The sequence below is a fragment of the Apostichopus japonicus genome, chromosome 4, assembly GCF_037975245.1.
Source record: "Apostichopus japonicus isolate 1M-3 chromosome 4, ASM3797524v1, whole genome shotgun sequence".
Taxonomy (NCBI): Eukaryota; Metazoa; Echinodermata; class Holothuroidea; order Aspidochirotida; family Stichopodidae; genus Apostichopus; species Apostichopus japonicus.
Window position 1 is genome coordinate 19,626,619 of NC_092564.1, and position 23,041 is coordinate 19,649,659.

At 35.9% G+C, this 23,041-nt stretch overlaps 1 protein-coding gene across 2 annotated transcripts in view; it reads left to right on the top strand.

Annotated features, from left to right (window-relative positions):
• The window catches only part of LOC139966738 (protogenin-like), a 131,421-nt gene that overhangs the window by 82,244 nt on the left and 26,136 nt on the right, over positions 1 to 23,041 (top strand). For both annotated transcript variants that reach the window (XM_071970058.1, XM_071970057.1), the window contains exons 5-6: positions 4,784 to 4,942; positions 8,736 to 9,014. In XM_071970058.1, coding sequence (XP_071826159.1) covers positions 4,784 to 4,942; positions 8,736 to 9,014 — 438 coding nt within the window. The remainder of the gene's footprint in view (positions 1 to 4,783; positions 4,943 to 8,735; positions 9,015 to 23,041) is intronic.

The following is a 23,041-nucleotide window of genomic DNA, read 5'->3' on the forward strand; positions in this document are numbered from 1 at the left end:
TTTCAGTAGGTGATTTGATATGTCTAAATTGTAAAAGCTCAAATTTAATCCGATCAATCAATGCAGTTGCTGTATGGCCTGCCCTTTTTGAGATATGTTTATTTGAACTTTGTATGTTTTATAATAATGTAGGGATTGTACCAATGAACATCAGTGGATTCCTTTTCTGATGCATATTCATATTCAGAAAAGTCAATTCAAAAATTTAAACAAAAACCAAAACAATTTCTGTGTAGTACGTGCATCTATTCAGGGAATAGTTTTACCCGGATTACGTGTAGTAGTTTGGAAGACTGAATTTTTGTCTCTAATAAATACTACGGTTCTACGATATTACAAAAACACTGCTACACATCTCTGCATTTGTATATATAGCAATTTATCCATTTTGCACAGCACTTTGCAATGCGATCGATTACAGGAATAAATTACTCCCTGCTATGATATCAGACTTGTTTGCCTTTAGATCATTGTCATAGCTTAGATTATATCCCTTTTCTGAACTTAACAAAAATAAATTTGTCAATTGAAATATCGTCTCAAATTCTCTCTCGGGAACTTTGGAGTTGTGTCGTTGCTCTCGTTTTTCTTTGGACTACAAAGTACAAGTTTGAATTCAGACAATGAAAATGTATGTCAAAATTGTGTCAAAGCATAACATTTAAAAAACTTACCTGCAAAAAATATACTTCATTGCCTAAATCTTCTCAGCTGGTAGAGACCTGTATCTATTCAGCTGACATAGGTTTTGGTGGCTACAGAGTGTTAGCTAGTATTTAAGGAGTGTTAGCTCAGTGGTTAACGCCGGCGCCTTCCAATCATAAGGTCCCCAGTTCGAGTCACTCCCAGATTAATGTATGTCGTCCAGTTAGAGAGTTGTTGACAATTAACAATTCATAATCATGGACGTTAAATATGTATGTGTGAGACGGACTTCGGTCTGCTTTGATAAACCAATGAGGCTTATTCGCGAGTTCCTGCTTGCAGGAGGATCTAAAATACATACAGAGGATTTTTACACTCTACCTCTATGAATCATTCTTGTTGTAGTTATAAATAATTGCAACAGTTGGTGGCTCCCTGTGGTGATCTGAATATATGTCATTTAGAAATTTTGTTTGTTGTTGTTGTCTTTTATTTTAAAACAAAAAGCCTTTTCAACCTTACAATCAAGTGCATTTTAGCTTCTGGAATGTGGTGATGTAATATACAACACTATGTATAACAATGTCAAGGCAACAATTAGGGTGGCCACTGCTCTGACAACAAAATGGAGGACACATTGGATGACTCATGGAGATAATGATGATAATGATGTAGGTTGCTAGGCATGAAAATTATGGAATACACAAGTAGGGTAGCAAAAACTTTTCACATTTATTTGAGGCAATTAAAAGTCAATGTCTTTAACTACTTTTTTATTTCCAAGGAGAGCAACTACTTTATAAAGTCGGCTGTTTGACTGTATGTGTGCATTCATTATGCATTCATTGTGCATTCATTGTGCATGTGTGCATTCATTGATCAAAAGCAAAAACTTACACAACTGTACCAAGAACAGGCATGTCAACTTCAGTCCTGATTGATTTCTCTGTACTTCATGTAGCAAAATAATGATGAATAGTGGAAATATTTCTATTTGTTTTTGTCTGAGTCTTTCCTGCACCTGGGTCTCTCCAACATAATGCCTTGGAGACAAAGATCTCTAGTAGTATTTAGGCTTCTTATATCCTGAGACTCCTGGGACTTACTCCTCCTTCCTTATAATAACAACAGTACTGTACCTTGAGGTCAAAGAGTCACTGAAAATTCATAAAATATGACTAAAACACATTGGTGTATTTTTAACTGTCAGATCTCCTGTAACTGTATATTGGGAGTGAAAATATACCCAAATGTTTGTGTTACACAAAGGTAGGATTATAAACAACTGGCTAACATTTCTGTGAAGCTGTTGCAGACTGATTTTTGAGGTTGAGCGAAGCAGTAAAACCTGTGTAATCTTCAAGCTGCGAATGTGGAAAAGTTATATGACATAACGAAAGTAGTCAAAAATGAGTACTTTCAAAGTACTCATTTTTGACAAATTTTTGATCTCTTGAGGATATGCTGCTGAAAAGTGTTTGCCAAAACTTGGCATACTATCTGGAAAGTGGTTTGCATGCATGTTATGGTCAGTCAAAAGCCATGGTGGGTTATGAAAACATTTTTGCAGCAAGTTCCTACTATACTACTTCCAAGCCTTGATGGTGCAGCAGAACTACGTGAGGGGAAAATTCCTTAAGTCCCATTTAGATAGTTCACACTGCCAGTGGTGAGATAGATGCACTGTATCGGTATTTTATGTCCAGATATCAATCTCATGGCCGACCCTAGGAGCCCTTTCACCCTGTCAAATCCTGGCGACGAAAGTATCGATCTCTTTAAAGCAAGCTCATCACTCTAATGGAAGCTGTACCATTATAGTGAGCTTGTTAACTCTGTTAGGACGGCAAACATCGGCAGTCAGAGCCCATCGTTTTGAAATCACTCACGAGGCTGGCATCCAGCTATTACAAAACAGAAAGTCTCTGAATGGGCTGCTCGCCTACATAGCTTATAGTTATATCAAGCGATGCCTTCAACATACAACCAGAGAGCCGTATGTAACATCAACCTCCGTATGTATAAGAGCTAGCCATCAACTGCGAATAATTCTTCCGCCGCATTCAGATGATGGCAATAAAGTTAATGTCACAGAAAATGAGAGGAGAAATTGGAACATGGCCAGCCACTGAGTGACATTATTTAGCAACCTTGCGCGTACGGTTGGCGTATTTCCAATTATATTACGAAAACACGACCGGCAGTGTTGTGCGGAATTTGGGTGCGTGAATTAAATGGATTTGTCCAGAATTCAAACAGAAAGGGGTGGGTAGGAGGGGCCTGATAAAATCGTCACAATCTGTGATGAGACGTACATTACATGTCATATCAAGCGATGTGTTCTCCACGTTTAGAAATGTTTTCAGACAAAATAGTTTTGAAGATGTTAAAGTATCAGAGAAGAAAAATTAGCAGCAGTTGTAATGTTTGAGAAACAGTTTGTTGAAACTTGAAAAGTGACTTTATGTTTTATTTTCTATGTCTAATGTTGCAATTTGCCTGGTTTACCTTATTGACCACCAATTGGCTGGCTCACAGCTCTTTTTGAACCCAAACTGTAAAATGCTATAAAGAAGATATTATACTTAAATGATAAAATGAGTTAAAGAATTGTTTCTCTTCTGTTATGTTGTAAATGTGCACTGGTATCAGAAGGCAAGAGCGACCTGTGGTCATTAATTTTGGAGTTATTCGTGTTCTAAATTTTAACAGGCCTGGACATTTGGTTTGTCCAGCCCGGTTCACAAGAGGAGTCTAGAACCAAGTATGGGGTTCTTTCATGCTGCTTGAAGGAATGCACTCATTCGAGTATATTCTTGTGAAAGCTGGAAACAGTTTCAAATTGTCATATTTTAACAAGAAGGATCTTCATCTAAGCATGTCTTTTCTTCCCCCATATGTGTAAAACTAGAATGTTATAGTATTTCTTTTGTGATTTCCTCCAAAGATGCATTGTTTTGACTGCATTGGAGGGGTTGTAGGATAGAATTCATATGCATGCCCATGTATATCTGTTTTGTTACTTTAAATGGAAGCCAAGTTATGGTTTAACGTTATGGGAATATTGCCCATGATTAGACTATATGTGATCCAGGTTCTGTGTCTGTACGCGCGATACGATATTATTGAGTTTGTGAATGGCTCAATCGATCCACAGACTTAGTCAATTGTATTTCATGGTAATTTCGTTCCTTCCAGGAAATCTTTCAACAAGATTTGTTGAAGTTTACACTTTCTTCTATATACATATGGTCAGGATAATCATTGCTATTTAAGTAATTTTAAAGTTGTGCCTCCCCTTTAGATATAATATCACATTTTCTTTGTACCATGCATGTATTCATATAGATAATGATCGTGCAATTGGTTAGTATGAGATCAGTCGGTGAAAGTCCGATTGTAAACACCTATCCCCGACACCCTTCATCATCTTTTTCTTTGTATTGACATGGTACCATTAATACATGTCACCAGCAGTATGAAACCATGAAGTACACCACAGTTTGCTAAGACGTTAGCTATTTCTGAACGTTTATGAAATATGAACACAGCCATGGTTGACGATAAACAAAGAAAACCAAATAGTCATCAAAGATCGAAACATGTGTCCAGGCAATAGTATTTATGGTCGGATCTGGCACTGTAATGTGATTGATGTGATAATTGTTGACAACTATAGTACTGAATTGAGGATTTCTAAAATGGAATAAATTATTATTGTATATGAGTTGTAATTCATGGAGAAATTGTATCATAATTTAGTACATATTCACTCATTTGAAGATTGAAAGTGTAACGATTTAATTAACAGTATTAATAAGTGGCATGTGTTGCAGGTTTAATATTTTACAGGCACTCCATATATGTGTAGTTTTGTAACTCATTGGGTTGAAAAAGTAAGATAATTTGTAATATTTATCTATTCCCTTCTTCCAAGGTACTCATCATAAGCATATATGGTTACATGCAATCTCAAGTATTAAAGGGGACTGGGGTAGAGAGTGGATCTGGTCGTTTGGTTTTTGTGCCCGGGCTCATATCTTCCATGACTTTTCTTAAAAAATTATCTTTTTTATGACTTCTACCGAGGGACAGAGTTCTCTAAATCATGTGCATTGTCTCGTTCTTTCTCTCGCAGGTACAGAAGACGTACCAGGGGGCCGCGGTGTGAGACTGGGTAAAGGGAACCTACTTATCAAGAATGCATCAGTCAGTGACAATGGGACGTACGTTTGCACCTCGATTGACAGTAACTCCTTGATAACAAAGAAACTACATGTCAGGCTCACCATTGAAGGTTTGTTTGTTTGTTTGTTTGTATATATTAATTCTGTTTTGTTTGAATAAATAAAAACATCTGCAGGACCATGGTACATGTACATGAATGCGTTTACACTCAGAAAAGGTCTGACCAGATCTATGTAGTGTCTATACACTTGTTTTATAAACGATGAAGTCAGGCAGAATTTTAGTCCTGAGATATGTCCATGGTCCAAGCAAACGAAAAGGAAATACATTTTAGTAAGTCTCAAGTCTGGTACCACTTGGCATTCTTGATGAGTTTGCAGAGCAGAGCAGAGCAGTTTGATGAGTTTGCAGCAAGTCAATCCAGGGGATAATTTTCCTTCAAAGCTTTAATGCACCAGGAGGAACTGACCCTTATTTGGTCTATGTGTCTAGACTAAGTGGTCCAGCCACTTTCATTGATGAGCCTCTGCCATTTAAAGTGTCATTTCTCAAAACTTGAAGAATCATCAAAGAAATATAAGAATTTTCTGACAATCTGCAACATATCAACATTAAAAAACCTTTTTTTTTTTGTACCGAGGGCACCCTTTAAAAAATCCTATACTGCAGGAAGTATTAAGTTAAAAGCCGATACAGAAAAATTCCCTGAAATGTCCCAAAGATTTTGAATGTTGATTTCTTGCCAAATGTTTGATGCAAGGCACTTTTATCATATGCCCAGTGCAATTTTGATGGACTACGAATAGGATTTGAGAACTTTTTTTTCTATCATTTGATGGTCCAAGAAAATTATGAGATAGGCGGTGGCAAATAAAGCAAGAAGGCAGTTTGTAAATTAATATCTAACACGATAAATTTATGTTTGGCTGGTACTGTAGTAGTGGATTGTAATCTAAGAATCCTGGTGATAGTTTCTGTCAATTCCTATATATATATGGTGATTTAGAAATTAAGTTCATTTGAAGTTCATAGGTTTTGTACTAAACATGACCATAAAGCAAGCAGCTTCTCCTTGTACTTTTCAGCCAATTTTTTTTTTTTATCTTGGATAGGGTACAGTTCCAACGACTTCCACTAGAGGTGGCTATAACAAAATATGTGAATATTCTGATAGGTCTACTTTTAATTGTAGACAAACTGAATTCAGAGTTTAAAGAAACACTGAACATATCGTTTGTAGTCGTACATCTATGACATCACACTTTGTTTGTTTCAAGTTCACTTTTGGTACAGAAACCAGACCGCCCCGTCAGCGGTCTATGATAGAGATTACTGCCATGAACAGTTAACTTCCCCAAACAGCTAAGAGAAATCTTATTCCGTTTGGAGATCATATCACACATTTAAACGTTCCTTCACGTACAAGGTAGAAGACTTGATCAAGTCTAAACTTGATGACATCATCCAGCTTCACATGTGCTTCACGTTTTTGTTTTTTTCCATGGTGTTTGTTTATTTTCTGTAAAATGGAGATGGGTTTTGCAAATACTGAATCTGCAATAATGGAAGCTAATGGAAACTGACCAATGGCATTAATTTGGTTTGTTAATTTCAATAGTTTTGATCTTGAAAATATGGGTTGAAAAGCAAAAGTAAGAGTGAAACAAGAAAGGTTTCAAATCCTAGTGGCACTATGACATCACAGATTTAAGAATTTACATTTGACTAAGATATGTTCTTAAGAGGCTGGTTGGGTTTTGTGTCTCATAGTTTGTTTAAGGTCTCTTGGACCATTAATACTAACAGCCCACTTTCTTTAAAGTTAGGTACTTATTCTGAGTGTGTCAGTTCATAGCTAATTTTAATTTCTTACTTTCTTCTTGGTAAAGTTGTTGGGAAAATAAATTGCAAATATTTGTCATAGACTAAATTTTGCCAATGTCACAATGTGGCAGGGCATCGAAAGGGGTGTGATGCTAATTATGGTTCTGTTCCCCCCACCCCCCCCCCACCCATGCATTTCAAAATGGGTACAGAGGATTGGATAGGATTAAGTTCATGGATTTCTTCCTCTTCGTCTCCCCTCAATCCTTTCCCTCACTTTAATTTTTCTTAGAAGAAAGAAATCCTGTGAGAATGATGTTTGTTAATATATTGCTTTAAACTACTACTTAGAGTATTTTTTTTTGCATAGCCCTAATAGGCTTTTTGTAATGTTGCTTTCAACTATGTGTCGTTGGGTGGATACTTGCCTGTTGGCTCTGCATGTCATGTACAATATATGATGTCAACATTCGCTAGGTTTTAATCCACAGTAATTTGGGTATCTTCTTGCAAGTTTCATTCTTGTTTCCTGTTGAGGAAGAACCCACTTTATTTCATTCTGCCTGTTTCTTTCCTGGATTTAAACGCTCTTCCTCAACTACCAGCACCGGCAATACGTCCCCAGCACACCTCAACCAACCTCTGGGACACAGAGTAGATTAGCAAATAAATACACATAAGGCTTTTTCCTCTTCAGTCGAGGCTACGTCCTTGCTTAATTAATTGTTGTGTACATGCTAGCATTTATTATACAACAGTACTTCAACACGCAAGGGGGGGGGGGAGGCTTACCTGTATATATATAGATATATATATATATATATATATATAGATATCTATATCAACGCATTGACATACTCTGGATCAATTGCTATCGGTTTAATGGTTCCATCCACAATCAAAATCGTTTAATTTGTGCAAAAACTACACAGACCATTTTCCTTACATTTTAAGACACCTTTCCACGATATCAAAATCGTTAAATTTGTGTATAACCTTTGCGGGCGTTTTCTTGGATATTAAGACAGCTAATTGCGACAGATTTTATAGCAGAATGGATGTTCCATAGACAATGGAATTCTTTAAAGCCATCACTTTTTCGAGTTATGACAAAAGTGTAAAAACCTTTAAAGAATTACAAATTGCTTTTCATATAATTAACAGTTGCTAATTGCTATTTAATATTCATATGTTTGTTGAAAAAATCTCACCAAATTTTCCCACATCCCTGATATGGAATGTTCTTCTTTGTGGAGGATATAAATGCGCAGGAAGTGAATCCCTCTGTGCATGGAAATGCACTTTCTATCCGACATATCCTTGCAATGAAGCCTATAAACTGTGATGATGATAAAAGTGAAAATCTGCTAGTTAGTGTATATGGTTGTTCGATCAATTTTGCTATCATTTGCCATTTTCTGTTTATATATTGCCAGATGGTACTTGACCGTTTATTGTGGTAGCTATGCAAATTAAGATGTTGTCCGTTAAATGGCGTATTCTTTTCCGATATGGTGATTACAAAGTTTTAAACAGTAATCAAGTCGAAACGTTCACGATGAGCCAGTAGACCTTCGTCTCATCTATACCGTGAAGTAGTTAAGAATTTACTCAAATATTCTCCATGTGACAACATCTGTACATTCTCTCTCTCCTTTTTCCTTTGTAAAACAACTTCCACATCCAATTCTCTCCCTAGGCACTGTAAAACAATCCTTAACTTTCCTTACAGCTGTATACAACATAAGTTTGGCACAAAGACAAATTCTGCTTCATGCAAAAAAGGTCTTGGCGAGACTCCAAGACAATTCTTAAACACAGTCTCATGTACATCATACGTGCTCTATCGATAAGCTTTATGCATAACCATGATACATCCGAGTAAAAAACGAAAATTTCTACGACGGGAGCAAGTAGCATAATGTTTACAAGGATGATGTGACTCTCTAGACCATAAAGTATGAACACAAGAATATTTCAGGTTCTTTTGCTGTAAATAACCTTGCTGAAGACTCTCCATCCCTTATTAAAAGTATGATTTATTTATATTATTTTTGTTTGAATCATTTCTTCTGTAGCTCCGCCCACTTTTGTCAAAGTCCCCGAAGATACGATGGAGAAGGCGGAGGGCGTCACAGTCGCCTTCAAATGCACAGCCGAGGGAGTCCCCACGCCGAACGTGGTCTGGTACAGGGACGGTAAACGGCTGAGGTTGGGCGGAAGGTTTAGCCAGAAATTTTCGTCTTGGCTCTGGGTCTACAATCTCAATCCAACAGACACAGGGCTGTACCAGTGCTTCGCCTCGAACCACCTCGGGGGCATTTATCTGACATCCTTTTTGAATGTCACAGAGAGCGGTGAGTATGCATGAACTGGATGTCTCCATCTGCGTAAGGGATCAGCGCACACGGACATGCGTAGACTGTTTGCTCCTGTGTTTGCTCCGTTGTTTGCTCCATTGTTTGCTCCATTTGCTACTCTCGTCGGTGCAGAATGAGGTCATACTGAGGTCATACTGGAGTGCACATTCTCAAGTTGAATACTCCCAACTCTGTGCAGAGAGATATATATGAATATTCTTCACTTGAAACTCCTCAGCGCTGATTGCAATCACGCCACAAGAAGCGGCTTGCCCGCACGGTCCCATCATTTCTGCGTGCCATTATCCTGCGACGATCTTGCAGCGATGAGGGCTTCATAAACTTCACACTTAAAGTGTGCATTTCAGTTTTGCTTGATAAGTTCTGATGTATGAAGCAGGACGTATCAGTATGACCTGTGGTAAACTTTTCTTTAAAATCGCACCAGTGCTTATTTCTGGAAGATATGGAAGGAAATACTGAATTTGCTGGCAGCTAATTTGGTATCTGAAAAAGCATGTCAAATGGGGTCTTTTTAAGTCTGCGGCATTTTTGGCGAGTCTATCCAACGTAAAACTGATTTAGATGGCCTTTCATTGGCTTACCAGTGCTGCAAAGTTCCTTGATGACTGTGTATACCATCGTCTTTTTACTAGGGTGTCATATTCAAATTATTACTCACTCATCCGCGAGCAAATTTATTGATCCCTATCAGGGGCACAACCACCATTATGCGATGAACGGTTGATTTAGAGGATCGTCGAGTTCGTTATCCTGTCGGTTGTGTGTTTATTATGGAATGCTTAAAAATAGCCTTGAATAATAAGTATTATTTCTTTTTGTTGTCCATGTGTTGGGAGCAGGCAAAGCCCTCTGTAAATAAATACGCTAGAATTCCGTTCTTTGGTGTTTCAAAAAATGCAGTGGCCTCGGCGAGTGACTTGGTGACCTCCAGCTTTCAATACCTCTGTTTATCCTACACCCTTTACTAGCATGAACATAATAGAAACAAACATGTATAGTATCTGTTCATGCATCACAAATATGTACAGATAGTTTATTGCGTGAATAAGTCATTCATCTTGTCACAGAGTCCCTTTAAAAGTTACGAGTCATTGTCCTCCTATGGAATTAGGAGTTTGTAAAATTCATAGTTTTAATGCCAGTGTTAGGAATTGTCCGGCTTGTCGTCTTCCCAGCATTCATGCTGTATCTCAGAGTAACCGATTTAACGATCCGGGGACCTCAGGGTTACATACCGGTGCCCCAGGCTGACACACATCTATCCTGGGAAGTACATATGCATACTAAACATTCACTGCGGACTATCTATGCGCATAGCCTAACATGACCTTGGGTGTAAAGAATTGGAGGCGTTAAAATTGTGAATATAACCGTTATACGTCCGGGGTTTAAAACGCCTGTGGACGTGGCGGACATTACTAAGCGTATAACCTGTACCTGCATAAATTAATGCACTTGAGAAATAGAATGAAACATGTCCAACTGCTTGCTGTTCTGTCATTGTGTCCTCTTGGCACTAGCAACTTTTGCAGTCACTGTATTAAGTTTGTAAGATGCAACCCAAAGTCTTTTATAGTACAGAAGATCTTATTGCACCAGTGCTTTGTTGCAGCTTCGTGGAAAAAATTATAATACATCAATTTGATAGGTTTGGTATATAAACATATGGCCAGATATTGATGACGAGAGCAAATTTACAACGTGCATGGACTTGTTTGATAAGTCCTCGAGTTCATTGCACATCATCACCCTGATGCGTCTGCTACTGGTTTAATTGCAGTGAACAACGTTGGAGGTAAAACTCCTAAAGATGAAATAGTCAAGATAATCAAAGGCCTTATAGTATTTTGCAAAAAACCCAAAGCCATTAATGGTCATCAAGGTTGTCCAGCGATGTTATGATTGAAATCATAATAATTATCCTTTGGAATGCTTTGGTTGTCATGGAAATGATATTTCAAGGATATGTGCAGATGATGGTTTTTGGAGTCACAGTCCAGAGGAGAGGAGGATGAGGATGAGGTGGTTGCTAGGTAACTATGAGGATATAGAAAGGTGAGACTTTTCAGCGTTCGAAATACCACGCAACCCCGTGGCACAAGTTGAATGGATATCGTCTATAATGTAAACACACCAACTACTGAATAGACTATAGAGATAGTGTTAGTGATCATTCATTATTAATTTTTCTTTTCTCGTTTGATGAGTGGTCCGTGCCTTTCTCTATTCTATGGAGAATAGTGACAATAGACTAAGCAGACATTTAATTAGTCTGTAGACTTATTAATCCCAATTTTCTACCAAATCGATCAATAAGGTGACCAGTACAAATTTGTCTAGTATAAGGATAACTTTTGCATGTTCCTGTACAATTTATCAACTGTATTGCAGCTGCACAGTTCATACTGCTCACATTCCCATGTTTGTCACTGGGTTTTATATATCATTATGACATACGATATCAGCATCATACCATACCCTTCTGTTTGCAAAGTGTGGCTGAAGAAGTAAACCCAATAAGTTGGATGTGATTAAGTGATTAGATTTATATAGAAATATAGATATATGTGTATACATATATAGAAATATAGTAATATGTATATATATATATATATATACTTTCGGTGATCATGCACTGAAGAAGAGCTAGTTTTGCTCGAAAGCTCTGCAAAAACCAAACATTGGCTGTTTTACTTCCAATCACTTACCTAATTTATATATATATATATATATATATATATATATTATAAATCATTACAAATCGTGACTCAGCCACATAGACTTATCATCGTCATGCCATTACTTCGTGTTTTGTAGTTTAAATAAATCCAATAAATTTGTATATGATTAGATTTTAATACTCATTAGCTGATGATCTGTACCGTAAAGGACGAAGGAGGAGGAATTAGTCTATTCAAGTTTCGTTTCAAATCATAAAAGACGATTTGAAATGCTATTAGTATGTGATTAGTACTATTATCTAATATTCACCATACAAGCTATAGAATTGCATTCTTGCTCGGATTTTAGTATCAATCTGTTTCGAAGAAGTGACTTTCTTCTGCTTCATATCAAGTGTAATGCCCTCCTCATCCAGAGTCATCTGATCTATCAAACCTTCCCGGTGAGGAAGGATCGAATCCCTGCCTGATGATGCGATTCAATAGTTTATCACTTTGTCTCCCAATCAAAGTCAATCTTGTATGTAAAGGTATTCAGCTCCCAATTCCCAAATAAACAGTTTACGTCTGATCGCTTTTAATACGCTGCTAATCGTATGAAAGGTGAATTTTTACGGTGATCGACTTACGGTCAGGAAACAAGACCATTCGAAAATGAATTTTCAGATATAAAAGTTGTTTGACTTCTCATGCAGTAAAGGAATGCAATAATTGATAATGATGTGAAGAATATTTCAATAATATAACAACTTTGTGCCAACTAAATGACACTTTTGAAATTTTAAAGAAAATTCAGTCAAGTAGACTTTTCCCAAACGTCATCCTTCCGTAATATGATAGACAACCAATGACAAGCACCCTGCCCCTCCCAAACAGTGGGTTTTCATTTCCCAAGATTTCAACACGAACTGTTCATGTTGAGAGAGCTTTGAAGGTGGTAATTTGACATTTAGATTGCCTTTTTACGAATAGGAAAGTATACCAGTTGTGTTTGAGCCTCAGTACATTTTGCTTGTAGAATCGCCACTCGTTCGATGTAATATCCCCTAAAACCAATTTATATATCGTTATTGCGCAAAGACAATGAGGAAGGAATGAGTCAATTGTGGTATTATGTGCTAATATTTGTTATTTTCATGAAACCTCTAGTAAACTTTGGTCATATGCAATTTTTTTTTTTGGAAAGGGCTGTTTCTCGTAGTTATCCTCCTCCCCCTGTTATGCGTGGATAATGAAAGGGATGGGGGAGGAGGGATGGGGGGGGGAGTGATTGGGGAGGACCCACTGTGTATATGTAATTGTAGATTTTTGTTCTCTTAAAAGATGATAGAAGTACAAACCATTGAGATAGATGGCTCAAAAGGAGATGCATCAGATGTGAATAATAAAATCTTCAAAACATGGTTTTTTGCATGGTAGGGCCAAGATAGCCGTTTATGCATAATTTATTCATCCTACAAGTTGTGTTTACTGCCATAGACATGTCATGGACTATGACCAGTGAGTTGCACATGATACACAGTTGTGCTAGGTTATCACGCTATGGTTGTCATATATAGGCAAGGCACATAGTCATGTTTCGAATCCAACTGGGACCGTTAAAAGGCAGGAACGACAGCCTGCAGTTACCTCTCTCGCTGCAAAAACTGCCGTTTTCTGAAAGATTCGGTTTGTAGGCATTATCCTATCCGTCAAATATCACAAAAGCAACCATGTGTCTACAACTATGTTTTTACTAAGTTTTTCTCCATTGTAAGATGGCCTACTCTCCTATAGTATCCGTAGACTATATCTGTCATTAAAACAAGGTCTTACACGTAATTAAAAGAAAGACCAGGCAGCCCTAATTGGATGACAGAATTCCAAAACCGCAACAATTGTTAGTGGCCACACCTTGCAGAGTATCCAACTGGGACCATTGTTATCTCAATACATTACATGTATAGAGATATTGTAACAGTAAGTGGTACTTTCTCTTCTCTTAAAAATTTTTCAGCGTCTTCAAACAAAGTTCTTTTTCTCTGGAATTTCCAGAGCAAGAATATATCATATAGACCAACAAAAGTTACTATTTTTTATTCCAGAATTGTATCTCATTCTGTGACTTTTTCACCGATTTATGTCCAAATCGGGCCAATTTGGACTGAAAACACACTTTGGCAGACCTGTTTTGCACACGCTCCAAAACTTATGTTTTATGAAAGAGAATAGAATAGAAATGTCTTTCAACAGTGGTATCGTCTAAGATAAGGTCCTATGTATTATATATTTTATTAAAATTTTAAACTTTCATTTGTTGTTTACAGGTAGGTATTAATAAGAATTTTACTACATGTATATGACATTTAATGGCTTTTATTTGCTTTATTTGATGTTTAAATGATTTTTCTTTCTTAAAACAACACTGAGCTGCCGCCCCTACTTTTAGTAAAAAGGTCCGTTTTTGATGATTAAGCCCCGCCCCCAAGTCTGTTTTGTAGCAGATTGGCTATGACTCATAACAGCTACATGTTAGATATACGAAAATGGCTACCTTCGCGAACAATTTTCTGTTCTGTAGTTAGGTACGCGAGGTGTTTGTGTATTGCATGCTAATTACATTCTGTACTGCTGAATTCTACGTAGTGCATTTAATTTATATTAGGCCTTCGTTTTTGTAACATCCATTTAAGGATAGTACTGGTGTTCAGGTAGCTTTTCAGAGCAAGGGCCATGATAAGTTTGTTTGATTGCCCTTCATGTATTTTGTATAATTACGTATACACATTCTTGTATTTCTGAAGGCTACTTACTGTAGGCCTAGTGCATTTAAAAATATATATATATATATATAGGCCTAGGCCCCTAGGCCTATTAGGCTTTCAGTGATAGCCACATTAGCATTGTACTGGTGTTCAGACAGCTTTTCCTAGGAAGGACCAGGGTAAGTTTGTTTGATGGGTACGTATAAAAGAGGAGCCGGCCATAGCATCACAACTTTGATAAGACTATAAAAATTGTATAAGGTTATGTTTTATTTATAAGGATATAAGATGTATAAGGTTATAAGAAGTATGTTTAGCTTTCTTTTGAACCTGTAATGTTTGACATCAAATGTACAAAGAATTAAAATAAAATAACAAAATGGAGAGGAACTGAGGTGGCTATTAGGGGAAGAGGAGGCCACCCATCACTTGCATATAAAAACTTGTAATCTTCTTTTACATTATTTTTTCCAAGTCATAAATCCATGAAATCTTCGTGTCCGAAAAATTGAGATGGAAAAACGTGGGTTGTTTTGATATCTAGAAGTGGACACAGTTTTGATGGTAGTCACCACTACAGTCTACAGTAACATACAGTAGGTCAATAGGCCTAGCTCTCAAGGCAGGCATCAAGAATATGGTCGAGTTGTTCGCCTCTTCTAATTTGGCTGTTGTCATTGATGTCAAACTATATGACCAAAAAGTCCAACAGAGACTGACCTAAGATGAAGGATACCACATAAAAACAAGTTCTTAAATATTCTATGACAGTACTAAACCTTGCAACGTCGTTCTTTCGACTAACAGGCAATGAGCGCTAAAGGCAAGACTAGCAGGATAAAGTGTAACCTGCAGAGACTATTCGTGGCAAAGTAGCAAAAATGCAAGTTATATATTTGTTGTACCATGATTGATATTGATAATTGTAGAGACAGAGCAAAGATTTGAAATTAGGAATCAAAATTAAAACTTCCAGTATTGAGATACTGCATCATTGATGCTCTTGTTTATGTAGGTATAGAATGAGTGAATCCATCTTAGCTGTTAAGGGAATTTTTGTTGTTGTCTTCTCCAATGTTCTAACAAGCAATAGTTGATGTTTTTTGTCTAAAATTTGTTTATTTATTGTTTTAACTTGTACTTTGGTTTCTATTATTATCGTAGAAGTTCAATCCCCCAACTAAAGTGAATTATGATATTCTTTCTCATTTCCTGTTATGAATACGTTTCCCGTGCTGGTTGTTATCTAAACACCAGTTTAAGACCTAACCGCAAATGCTTGCAAAAGTTTGCCAATTTTTCCATAAAATTCTTATATAGTTGTTTTGATATAATTTCTTGCAAGGCGGTTCATCTGCCTGCCCACTGAGCATTTCATTGGCTCATTTAGTCGGAACTTGAAGATTTGGAAAACACATAACAATATTGATATAAGTGTGAAACCGAGTCATTCAGAAAATAATCATATGTGCATATTTAGTCTAATCATCACATGAATACTAAATTAAGGCTGACAGCCTTCCCAGTGCTTTACTTGCCAGTTTGAGAAATATTAGAACAATGCAGCAATAATGTGGACCATATCTACATTTATAATTGCCACGTATCTCAAGAGAGCTTTTTTCTTGTTATATATACACCCTCTGTTTGCACATGGAAAGTCATATATTTTCTTTTTCACAGGTTGATTAGACAACAGCATTCTGAAATATTTTTAAAATCTTTTTTTTTTATCTCTTACTGAAATCATGAAACTTAAATTCAAACTCGAAATGTGTCCTGTGGTCAGAAAAAAATTACTGTTGTTAATTGTAAGGGGGTGCACCTAATTTTGACCTATGTTGGCCGAGAAACTTTCCGGTGAAGGGAAGAAAAATGTACTTCTCGCTTTAGTAGTTCAAATTACATTTGGTCTGGTGTAGAGTATGCAGAGAGTGCTATCACTGTGGTTGCATGTATTGTTTTTTTCTTCGTTTTTTTTTTCTCGTTTTTTTTTCTCGTTTTTTTCTTCAAGTGGCCAGTTTCTATGTTAAAGGGACTCTATGTTAACACAAAAAATTGGTAGATGTGATAGAAAGGTTACAAAGTTTCCAAAATCAATAAAAAAAAAAATGTCAGTTTGTGAATATTGATTTACTACAAAAAACTCTTTTTTTTTATTTGTACTACAAAAATCTCTTTTTTTTATTTGTATATTTCATTACTTTATTTTGGTAATCTTTGTGCTCGCAAGTTGCCATGGTGATATAAACTTTGCAAATAGTCATCACTGAATATTGCTTCATTGTATACTCCATGAAACCATTGTGCACTTCTGTTTTTTTTTGTTTTTTTTCTCTTTTAAGTCTTTTGGCTTTTGTTTCCTGAAAAGCTGGTAGATAGAATATTAGGTTATGTCCTTTAAATCCATAATGAGACAATGGACACATCAAAAGGATATAGAACTATAGATTAAATTTTGAAATTTGCTTGGGATTTTCTTCATTGTCTTTGACAAAAAGCAGGAAAGCAGCAAGGAAGCTTGTGATTCATACTGAGCTGGTCTATATAACTTATTCCATAGGCTGGGAAGCTGCTGCTCCACATTTTTTTTCGTCTCGATATAATTTAGTCCAAGACAAAAGGAAGCGTCGGAGTGCTGGTAATGTTTCGATAGCTATTCCCATTTTTAAGATTATTCACCGTTTAAATATCTTAGAATGCTCCTTGAAGGCTTAGCGTAATTTGCTCCTCAGTGCAGTTCTTAACATTAATGTTAATCCATTGCTCTATCACTGCAAACAATCAGTTTTTGTTGTTGTCCCCTTTGTATAAACAACAGAGCATATTATTGGATGACCTTCAAGACTATTATTCCTTTACAAATTTGTAAAACATTATAAAAATGTCATTTTAAGCCATAAAAGTCTTATATTCCCCCTCCCCCCTCCCCCATGCCCCTCCCTATTGAGTTTTGTGTTTGCATCTCAGGACAACTTGAGGACTATTAAAAAGTAGCGGTTTTAATTTAATATATCAAAATTAATTTTGTAGTCATCCTTGAAACCCTTCTTGGCAATTACAGCAGCTTAAATATTGTAGAGCATTCACCTACACAGTTAACACAACATGATTGCACCAAGAAGTATTTAGTTGAAATTATGAAGTGTAACAAACTGTTATTGAGTGAAGATGATTTATTCCCAGTATACTGAACACAAGTTGTCAGTGCTAAAACTGGAATGATCAAAATGAAAACTGGATGTGATGTGTGATGTTTAGTCTAATATGTGAAGGGTAGAACATTACACCAATGGTTATCTACCAGAAAGAGCAAGATCTTGCTTTAGATGTTTGGAGAAGTTAGTCCGGACTGTTTGAAATGTCGATAACATAGACCAATGATAATGGAATTTCAGATACAAAACTCATTTGGATATATTTTGTAGATTGTTACAAAAACTTTTGCTCTCCGCCCAGGATGTATTTATTTCTGATACCCAAATTTAGTTTTTTGAAGAATGTGACTCTTGAAACCATCTGTTTACCATCAATTCAAGCAGGTAGGCTACTTAGACTAACACACAGACCATAAGGTCAGTTCCACAGATACCTCAGAAACTTCAATTGGTAAACAAAAGGATTTTATAGCCACCAGTAACATTTTTAACAAATATATATAATAACAGTAACAAATATATGTACATATATAGACATGTACAAATATATGTACATGTACATATATCATGTTCCAAGTAATATGTGACTAATAATATGTCCCGTTAGAATTTTTGGGTCCTTGACCAAAAAAAATGTATTATTGCTTGACCACACGGTCAACTAGACCAATACGAAAGCCTCCGTTTAAAAAAAATCGACCACTTCAGTACCAGATTGGCCGGTTCAACACCAGCCGCAAGTTTCATCGCCTGCAAACTGCAATGTACACTCTACTATACTACCATGACCAATGTTTGTTCAGAAGTCGATGTCGTTCGACAAAGCGTAGGCAGGGAAAGTCAATAAATGTGCAAATTAATAAATGTGCAATTAATTATAATCCTTGTCACTGACTTATTATGGGACTCTGACACTCAGTGTTTACTCAAAAGTTGTAATCATGTCAACAAGATTAAATACCACATTCAAACATTAATAAAAAAGATCTAATGTATAACCATAAATCGTAGCTTTCTCAATAACATATCACGTATAAGAACTGTGATTGATGTGTGTACAAGCAGCCAGAGTGTCATGTTAAAATCATTTATTTCTGCTGCAATTTTTACCAATTTTTAATATTTTTACTTGCAACTTTTATGAGAAATCATTCTCAAATCAAAGACTGCAATTAACATAAGATGCTTCTGGGAGTTGTTTCCACCCAAGCAAATGAAAGTCCCAAGAAGTGAGGGTCTTGAATTATTCCACCTCAGGTTTAATTTGTCTTTATGTAGATAAAATAAATACAAATAAATATTATAGCAAGTTATAAACATAAAAATAAATAAATATAGTCAGATGCAAATATTCTGAAACAGAATTTTTTTTTTATTGGTCATTTCCTTTACTTTACTTGCAACCTTAAACAGCATTATTATGGGAGTTATTTATTGAATATTATTTTAAGTTATTTATTGAATATTATTTAATTAATTTTGATTTACAAAAATCAATGCAAACATCTGTCGAAATGAAATGCCTGACAACATATTCATAATATGGATAAAAATTAGAACTACATTGCAGACATATATGTCAGGCAATATTTTGGAAAAGCAAAAAGCATTTATATAATGCACAGCTGTCCCCCTCAGTATACTGTTTGTACTGAGCCAGGAGACGACCACTCAGTTGTACAGCTGCCAGCCTATCATATATCTCCCTACCTTAGTTTTCTGTTGACAATGTTGCTACATTGGCAAGGTTGGTCTAAAGTTGACCTTTAACCCCATGAAACTAATCTCATCATACCATGGGCTTGGATGCAGTACATTCCATAATGCACAATGTCCCCCCCTTTCATTATGACCAAGGTAATAAATATTTTGAAAGGCTTTGGGGACTTTTAAAGGAGTGTGTATGTATGTATGTTCTACATTCTGTTCCTGCCTTGTTTGTTGAGCATTTTGTCAGTGGATGGCATGTATTCTACTACTGTAACTGCTTGTTCTGAAAGCTAATAAAACATATTAAATAATAGTAAGAGATAGTCAGTTAGGATTCATTGTATTAATCTGAATCAACAGAGTTGGGTGGGTGGGGGTGGGGAGAAAACGGAGATTGGTTATAATTTTAGCACTGTTTTAGTTTAATTAATTTTGTATAGTTCACTGAAGTCAACTTCCATGCACTACTAAATAGTAAAATATATAAACTGATGGCAGGGATGCAATATCTAAGCGAGAGGGGGATATACAACGGTTTATATAAAGATTGCACTGTAAAGGCTCGAGGGAATAATTCCATTCAATTTCAAACTTTCTGGTTGACTGGTTTATTTGAACTTCAGTTGAAGTAATGTGGTTTGTGCTTCTTCTCTATTATGTGCATTTTATATCGTACTATGTGAACGAGCTGGCAACGTGGACAATGCTTTCACAAAAACACGATGATGCTGTTTATCATCGCACAAGGAAGTGAAAATGGCTGTTAACAAACTACTAGCTAACGCAGCAGTGTACTATGTCATATTTCTCGGTAGAACCAGTTAACCCTATGACAAACACAGATGTCTGTACCTTAACATCCAAAAAATTTGACAAATTCTGTGTGGTTCCTCTCCTTGTGTGACATTTGAAGTCAGCCCAGAAACAATCACCATGGTGACTTGACTCAGACCTGTCAAACTTTGTAAATTTTAAATCTTCAGATTTTAACAGAGCTCTGATAACGATATCCTTGTGTCAATTTTGGCCTTTCTATCTTACTATGATCGAGTCGAGCAGACAATGTAGTGCATTGTCTAGTAAGGGTTTATATATATATATATAACTCTATATATATAAATCTATATATATAATATATATATATATAATATATAAATATATATATATATATGTAAAGCTATATATATAAATCTATATATATTATATATATATAATATATATATTTATATATATTATATATATATATATAATATATGTATATATATATATATATATATAAATCTATATATATTATATATATAATATATATATATATATATACATATATACATATATATATATACACCAAGTTAGGGTTGTCATGTCTACATTTTATGCTGATTATTTTGACTATATACCAGTATGGCTGGAGCACTTGTTGCGGATGATTGCTATATTGTATTCCACTACTCAACATGAATGCTCAACATCGCAGATCATTTTAAACTGTGATAGCTGTATGACCATTCGTCCTATACCGCACAGATTATGAGAACTATACCAGTATGTTGCCTCTGTTGGAAATTGCTATATATTCTGCTCCACTAAAATTCTTGCATTCTTAATATGATCAGATAAGTTTATAACCAGGCTAGGGTTTGATATGATTACATCCTACCACACAGATTATATTGACTATCAATACTGATCCATAAGTTGCAGATCTGTTTTGCTATATTGTGTTTCACAGAATTCTTATAAAAAAATATATATAAAAACAAAGGAAGGCAAGTTAGAAATTACTAAATGTAGAACAAATTTTAGTTTTACTATTTAGTATTAATATTACTACTGGATAAAGTTTCATTACTTGTTTGTAAGAAAATCTTCCCTGTCATTGCATGGCCTAAAGATAGACATACATATGCAGGGATTGATCTAAATAGTTTTTTTAGTTATCAAAATGGAAAGAAAAAGGCCTATTTTGCAACAAAATGTTGTAGAAGTATTAAATTAGAATCACTGCATGCATTGCAAAACAATATGCATTAGTTTTTCTGAAGATGTGCAAAACAAGAAGTATTCATTTATCGGGTGGCAGTGTTGTTACTAGGGTCTTTAAAGCTTGCGCACCCAGGACGCAATTATAGCAGCTCAAAAACATTTAATGTCCCTGCAGTCAGCCATGAACTTGTGGCATTTTAAACCTCCCCCACAGGAAACACCCACAGTACTTAGGTTTTATAATGACCCCTGAATGCGCATTGGCTTGTGCAGGACATAAAGATACATATAGTGATTGGCCTATAAATGTGCTCGGAAAAAATGTAACCTAAAACTAATATGCAACGACGACGACACGACTGTCAACTTGCACAGCTGGAATTATCACCATAAAACTGGTCACCAGATAATATGCACAGCAGGCCTGTATGGTTTGACTCCCTAACATAAGCCAGTCTGTGCAAATGTTATATGCCTATGCTCTGTGTTGGTCCAAATTTTCACGTAAACAGGCGTCTATAGCCAGAAAATCTCAGCAGAAGAAAAGACTGCACTTTTGGATGGATGGTCAATTTAATTTGAGCCCATAAAACGTTGTTAGGAAACCTCATGTGTAGATCTCAACGGCACAAGAGCAAAGCCCATAATGGGCCTAAGGCATGCTCACAACTTTTATTAACTCAAGATTATACACTCCTGTTGTAATTAGTCACCATTAACAGTTTCCCGACGCAGTTTTATTCAAAAGTTGATTGCATTTCCCTGATTCCCCCATCTTTCATAGGCAAGTCAGCCCATGCCCTACCTGTTCCCATTCCTTTCCCTTTATAGTATATAATTAACTTTTGATGCAATGTTAATTAAAAACACTTGAGCTTCAATTGCTTCGTTTGGCGATAGACGAAGCATTAATGCAAATGTTGCAAAAAAAAATTATGACCAAACCACATGGTCAAGAAAGAACCGCAGATATTTAGGCAAGTTTGCATGGAAGAAATGACTGTGGTAAAAATTCACATTTTACTAACAAAAAAAACAAAAATAAAAAAACAAGGAAGGAAAGAGAAGAACAGTTGCATCCTGCTGGATGCAAGAAGTTTGAATATTTTGCATCCCTGACCAAATCTTGATTTCGGGGATGCGGTTTCAATTGCTGCAAGGATGGGTGGAACAGGGAAGTTCAATATAAGTTCATGAATATAAGTTCAATAATGCATGGAGCAATGAGGGGTTATGATTGTTCTCATTAAATTATAAACAATAACAACTGAATGGCTGTAAGTTCATCTGGTTTCCTTTCAAATGTTGATCCTGTTATGCAGCTTTTGTATAAAATATTGATTGTTTGAAAATTGATAAACACCTCGGGCATCTTTTGGCACGATAGATGAATGATTAACACATATGCAGCACAAACATTTTATAACCAAACCACATGGTCAAAAGGGAACCACTGAAATTAAGGCAAGTTTGCATGGAAGAAATTACTTTAATTAAATATGCATATTCTACTTACCAGTTCTCACATGTGGAGAGAAGGACCGTATTGTGAGATAGAAAAATCTTGTCAGTATTAGAGATCTAGGTTTCTGATAAAATTCCTACATTATCCAAACTCATAAAATATGTGATCACAAGAATGATGCAAATATGACATGATAGTCCAATCACAAGCACTCATTTCGAAATTATTTGACAATAAGGCGTAAGTAAGGGTTACGATA